The sequence below is a fragment of the Natrix helvetica genome (assembly GCF_964273705.1).
Source record: "Natrix helvetica genome assembly, chromosome: 1".
In the NCBI taxonomy this organism is placed as follows: domain Eukaryota; kingdom Metazoa; phylum Chordata; class Lepidosauria; order Squamata; family Natricidae; genus Natrix; species Natrix helvetica.
Genome location: NC_138548.1, coordinates 301585158 through 301592114, shown reverse-complemented (window position 1 = coordinate 301592114; position 6957 = coordinate 301585158). Strand labels below are relative to the sequence as shown.

At 39.0% G+C, this 6957-nt stretch overlaps 1 protein-coding gene across 4 annotated transcripts in view; it reads left to right on the top strand.

Moving 5' to 3' along the window:
• The first annotated feature begins 179 nt into the window (after positions 1–179).
• LOC309383181 (inter-alpha-trypsin inhibitor heavy chain H4-like) overlaps positions 180–6957 on the top strand; it is a 39591-nt gene continuing 32813 nt past the window's right edge. For all 4 annotated transcript variants that reach the window (XM_081935407.1, XM_081935405.1, XM_081935406.1 and 1 more), the window contains exons 1-3: positions 180–303; positions 5639–5799; positions 6645–6749. In XM_081935407.1, coding sequence (XP_081791533.1) covers positions 229–303; positions 5639–5799; positions 6645–6749 — 341 coding nt within the window. In that variant the 5' untranslated portion in view covers positions 180–228. The remainder of the gene's footprint in view (positions 304–5638; positions 5800–6644; positions 6750–6957) is intronic.

The window sequence follows — 6957 nt, the reverse complement described above, 5'->3', positions numbered from 1 at the left end:
CACAGGTAATGTACATAAGAACTAATCAATAAAAGTTAAACCAGGCAGCAATATTTGAATATTTAGCAAGACTTTGAAGAAATTGTATTAGGTAAGAAGAGGTTAATTATACCTTACATCTCTGTGTAAATAGTAGGCTTACTGGTTTCTTAAATTTTACCAAATAGTAGTTGTTCATTAACTTTGCCCATTAAATAGATTCTCCTCTATGGTTCTGTCATTTCCAAAATGGAAAAGCAATTGTTCACTCTCTGGCTGGCTTTGTCTTCACAAATTCTATTAACAGATGCTGTTATCCATCAGGTACTTGTTTTCATTGGTGTTTAATTGTTCATTGAAATATGAAAAAATATGCAGGCATTCATATTTATTGGCCTGAATTTTTAACCATTCAATTAATTTTACAGGTTGAAAATGAGATAAAATAGCTGAGAAGAACTAGGCTTAGACCAAGGAAAGACAAGTTATACTGTAACTGTACATGTTGTTTAGAAATGGCATGCATGACTGTATTTGGCTATATGTATTATAAAGATGAAACTGAAGGTTAATAAGAGCAGATTAACAGGGGAATTTGTCTGTCAGAGAAGTGACAGCACCTCATTTGAGGTGCTCAAAACAAGTGCTTGAATTTGGATTCTGCCACCAAATGGGGGATTGAACTCAGAGACCAAAATGGTTCTAGCTCTTTGATTCTAAGTTCAGTTTGTCAGACAGTGGGAGTTAAACTCCCATCTCTTCAGTTTGTGGAATGAGAGCTCTGTTTGAGCTTTATCTGTTGCCAAAATGGATAAAGGTATTTTGCTGGGATCCTAGCAGTTTGGAATCACCCGTAGTTTGGATCCATTCTCGATAGCCAGCAGACTTCAGAACTTGATTTATTACAAGTTCCTCTAAAGCAGTGGTTCCCAAACTTTTTCAGTCCACCGCCCCCTTGGTGCTACAAACTGATCCTCAGTGCCCCCCACCCAGTGGGGGAATTCAATTTTTTTTACTACCGGTTCTGTGGGCGTGGCTTGGTGGGAGTGGCTGAGGAGGTCATGTGACTGGGCGGTTTGTAACAGGAAAATTCAAAACTGTAACAATTAATTGCACATTTATTCAAAATCCAATTTAAAAAACTTTTTCGTTAATGTTAATTCAACAAAATTGTTGAACATGATCCAGTGATACCAGGTTTTCAAAGTCTGATAGTCATTTCTCAAGAACCTTAATAACTAGTAATTTAGTAAACTCAGTAAAATTTAGTAACTACTTTACTGTTCAGTAAATTCTTAATGTGATGGATGGGCTTGATGAAGTGATACCAGTTTCTCAATGTCTGGTTTTAAGTCACTTAGCAGAGTGCAATGTTTCCCAACCTTAGCAACTTGAAGATGTCTGGACTTCAACTCCCAGAATTCCCCAGCCAGGGAATACTGGCTAGGGAATTCTGGGAGTTGAAGTCCAGACATCTTCAAGTTGTCAAGGTTGAGAGAGACTGCTCTAAAAGCATCAGAGCTGTTTTCCTCTCCTCTCCTATTACGGTATCAGAGGAGCCTTTTCAGTGGCATTAACTTCTGGCTCTAGTTTCCAGTAGTTTGGGGTGATGGTTTGTCTTAAAAGACACTTAAAAAGAGCAGCCCGTTTCCTACCAGTTTGCCCCTGGAGTTCATGCAAAACCTGCTTCGTCGTTGCCCACGTCGAAATTCTTTTTGGCCATTGCCCTGCTGCCCCCTTCCCACCCAAGGAACACCACCCAGCACCCCTTTTTTTGTGTCGCTGGAGGATTTTAGTTGTCACATACACATATGGGGATCCCCGGTCCTGGGATCGCCCTTTGCGCTCCCGCAGAAAAGAGGGCTCCCTGCCTGCGGAACGCGATACTGCCATCCTTGGTGCACAGTACGCAGATCGGCGGAGTGTGCGCCGACTGACTGGCTACCCTGAGGAATGCGTGGTATGCAAGAGGCCAGAAGCAACCATTCGATGGGATGGGGAGGGGGGAGGACGGGAGTGGCCCATGTCTGCAGCGGGTTCAGAGAGCATGCACGTTCCGAGCCGTGGCGCTCGGTCTGGAGGTGAGGGAGGAAAAAAGCCTGAGCGGTGTGTACCTAGCCGCCACATGAGAGCGGCTCAGTGTCTTCTGATGTAGTTGTTTCGACTCCCTCCCCTCCTCTGCTCGGTTGCATGCTCTCTGTATGTTTCCCCCCCTCTCTCTCCCTCCCTCTCTCTCTCTCTCTTTTGCTGGGTGGTGGTTGAGGCCGCTGATAGTTAGGATCGATTCTGCTGTTGCTTAAGTTGCCGTGGCGGACAGCAGCAGCAGGAAGAAACAGCAGTGGTAGTAGCGAGTAGATCAATGAAGGAAGGGCATTTATGGCAGGCTGGCCAGCTGAAGCTGTAGGCTAAGCGCAGCTCCTTCTTGGCCGCCTGCCACCCACCTTGCCTCTTAGTGCCCCCCTGCCTCCCCTCTTGCCTCTTAACACCCCCCTATGTCATCCCACCGCCCCCCAAACGGCGACACCACCCACTTTGGGAACCACTGCTCTAAAGTAATGCAAGACTTCAACAAAGCAAATATGTTTTCTTGACAGGTGGTAGCTCTTCAGAGTTTAAGAGCAGCCCAGGCTCCATTGCTGGAAATTTTTGCCTCAATTTGTTTTTCATCCCCAGTGACAGGAGCTCTACTTTCTCCTGCTTGTAGTATATAATCACTATGTCTTAAATCAAAAGCTGGAAAGACAAACACTTTCGGATAGATTGAGGAATGGAAAAGATGGAGGTTGAAAAGTGCTTCAAACTGAGTGGATTTTTAAAAATATTAACATGAGATAGATTGAAACATGACAGAAACTTTGATAGTTTCCAAAGTTTTACAGAAGACTTTCCCCATGCATTTTAAAATTTTATTAGCACTTAGACATATACTGTTTCATAGTGCTTTACATTCCACTCTAAGTGGTCTATAGAGTCAGCATACTGACCCCAACAATCTGGGACCTTCTTTTACCGACCTCAGAAGGACGAAAGGACAAGTCAACCTTGAGCCATTCAGAATCAAACTCCTGGAGTGAGCAGTGAGTTAGCCTGTAGTAACCATTCTAACTACTGCACCACCATGGCTCTGTACGATCATTTGTTATACTTAGAAAATACAGTTTTATTGATAATTTCAAAAGACAGTGTTATTGACAATTTTATTTTTGCTCTACTATCCCACCCTGAAATGAATTTCTGAATAGAACCCTACTCTACTTATATCTAAAGGTATATATTTCAGATCATGGGGAAATGCCTTTAAGCAGGTCAATTAGTAGGTATCCACAGGGGAAGGCTCAAAAAGTCAAAACATTTCAACATGATTGAAAGCCCGCTTGTGGTATTGATGCATATTCAAAGATCAGAACTTCAATCGCATAGTTGCATCCTTAACTTTTTTAAAAAAAAATCCCTTTTTTGTGGACATCCCTGCTGATATCAGTACTCCAGGATCCTAGGCAGAGGTTCACACCCATTCAGCATGTACAGGATCTGAGAGTCCATAAGCAAAGCTGTGTCTTTAAGCCAATTACTACTTCTAAAGAAATATCAATTGTTAAATCTTTATTTTTTAAAAAAGTTGTTAATACATGGAAAGAAAAAGGGAAATGAACTCATTAATTTTTTTTTAACTTTCTAAAAGAGACTCAATTCAGACTTTGTAGAGGTAGTCCTTTACAGGGGACTTACAACCATTCATTTATAGTTTATAAATGTATAAAGTGACTTATAACCCACCTTTAAAATTATAGCTATTGCATCATCCCATGGCCACATGATTATAATTTGTGACTTTCCCAGCTACTTTTCAACAACCAAAGTCAAAAGGGGAAACCAGATTTACTTAATGACTATGGTAAAAATGGTTCTAAAATTGTATCTGGTCATGTGATGGCTCCTTTAATGACTGCATCACTTAGCAACTGAAATTCCAGTCCCAGCTGAATAAGGTAAAGATGTCTCTTATGGGTGATTTAGGATATCCTGACACAGCAACCCATTTTGCAGGTTGGGTGGGTAGATGCAGATATTTATGGAATTTTTTTCCATGTGTGCCAGGAAAAAATGCTGTACTTCTGAACATGTCAAAATTGGGAAGTTGGTAAGTTGCACACAGCAAACCAAATCAAAGTCTTACAATAGCATTTTTTTCAGCAAAGTGTCATTTTTTTAAAAAAAATATTTTAAACACATCAACACAATAACAAAGACATAAACTACATTTACACAACACACTGGAACTTCATGCTCCTTCTTATAGCAGTTTTGAATCGGTACATTTTTATATACACTATTTTCCCTCCTAATACACTTCCATTGAATTTCACCATTTTTAACCCTCTTATTTCATTATCTTTTACTTTCTATCTATATTTTGGCTATATACATCAGACAAACCTTGTCCTTCTTCTACTTGTGTAGCATTTTTCCTTGGTTTGTAACTTTTATCTTTCTTACGTTATTACCGTTACTCTTTGTTTCTTTCCTCCAACCATCTGTACCATTTTTCCCATACTAAATAATAGTCTGTCTCTTCCTTTCCTTGGATTTCTTTAGTTAACTTGTCCATCTCAGCGCAGTCTAGAATCTTTCTTATTATTATTTCATCTTCATTTGGTGTCGTCTTATTCTTCCATCTCTGCGCGAATCCAATCCTATGCAAGATTAAATATAAGGTCTCTTTTTTATATATTTAGTCGTCGTTATACCTTATAGGAATGTCTCTGGTTTCCAATCAATTTGTTTTCCTGTGATGGTTTCCAGCCATCATTTTAAACTTTTTTCCAAAATTTTTTGGCCACCTCGCATGTCCATTATGTGTGATAATACGTTCCATGTGTTTTTTCACACTTCCAACACTTTGGGGATACCGTTGGTGATATTTTTGCTGGTCTTGCGGATGGTAAGTGCCATCTGTAAAACATTTTATACTAGTTCTCCCTGTATGCCACAGACATAGTCATTTTTAAATTTATTCCCCAAAGTTTTGCCCACTTTTCCAATTCAATATTGTAGCCAAAGTTCTATATTAAGTTATATATTTTATATAACACTAGACAACCCATGTCTGATTGGGATATCTTTCCTTCCTTCCTTCTTTCCTCCCTTCCTCCCTTCCTCCCTTCCCCCCTTCCTCCCTTCTTTCCTCCCTCTCTCCCTCTCCTTTCCTTCCTCCCTTCCTTCCTTCCCTCGCTGCCTTTCTTCCTTCCTTCTTGTCATTCTGTCATTATCTGCCTGCCTGCCTGCAGCGCTGAAGCAGCCATAACTTACTCAAATTTCATTCCATTAGACTCATTCTGTCAGTAGCCAATTTGAGGAAGCTTGGTTCAAAAACTGTTGTCTTATAATTCACCTTCACTTAGGCAAAGGTCATAACAAGAGTTTTTGTAGCGTATAGGTGTTTTATATAATTTATTCAAACAATATAAAATAGTCTAATAATTGAAAAAAATGATCTTGCATTTTTATTACAGCAAATTATCATATCAAAAATGATTTATTTTTGCTTATTATAAAACTCTGTGTGGTGTTTGCTACTAATACTTTTAGTCTTTGTTCAATTGTTAGTAACAATTTCCAGCAAAGAAACCGATAGAGGCTTTCTCTCTTCTTCCCCTAGAATGCCATTGAAATCTACAGCCTGCACATTGACTGCAAAGTTATGTCACGATATGCCCACACAGTCATCACCAGCAGAATTGTCAACAGGGCAAATGAATCCAAGGAGGCTCTTTTTGATGTGGAGCTACCCAAGAAAGCCTTCATCACAAACTTCAGCATGTAAGCACCATTTAGGCATTTTAAAAGATGGAGCATTTCAGAATTTGAGTAAGAGTTGGCAGTCAATCTCCCACTGAGGACCATAGAAAGAAAGGAGTAAATATATACAACAATCTTATTCAACCTTGCAACTTTAATATGTGCGGACGTCCACTCCTAGAACTCCCAAGCCAGCTTCCTTGCTGGTTGGAGAATTCTGAGAGTTGAAGTCCACACATGTTAAAATTCCCAAAGTTAAGAAAAACAATGGTCCACAGGATGTATCCTTATTTCTTGTTTACAATGTTTGTAAGATTGGCAAAATTCTACTACATATTAAATCTCCTGGTAGATACACTGTGACCCATAAATCTTTTAAACAAACCTTTTTACTAAGTTGGTCTATGGGAGCAATTTAGGTGGGAAATCCACTAAAGTATGGCTCAACATCTAAAATGATAAGACAGATTTGAACTGGGAAATATTTTCAGAACAGTTGAAACCATTGAATACAGATCTCATCTGAAAGAAACTTTTCATTCAAAGCAAAATAACATTGATTGATTAAAGTATATTCAGCATTGAGATTTGTACAATCCTACTTCCACAATTGATTGAATTGGATAAGAAACCATATTGGGAGAAATTACATTGATAAAGGAAGACAATGTAAGCGCCCATCCCAGATGAATATTTCCTAACAACACTTCAAAGATTCCTGTTTCTAAATTATGATTAAAATGAAATTGAAAGCATATTCAATCCAATAATGTAATCCTTTCACTTCATAAAATATCTTACTATCCGTGTCTTTGCATTTTCTTTTTGTGGACCTTTATGAATTCTTTGAAACATCTATTTTGAAGGAGCATAGATGGAGAAACATACCCTGGAATAATCAGGGAGAAAAAGGCCGCTCAAGCTCAGTATGATTCTGCCATTTCACGAGGTCAAAGTGCTGGATTGGTCAAGTAAGTACAAGATGTTTTCCTAAGTTTTGATTTTAAGCGGATTTCTTTTCTTAACCAGACCCACTCGGTGCATATGATCCACTGTTTCTTGGCACATGCAAATAATTAGATTCCACTGTCATTCCTCAGAAGGTTTAAGCATTAATGCCTTATATAAGAAAATCCATGTAATAAAGTAATAAACCATGCAAGCCATCTTGAATTTTTA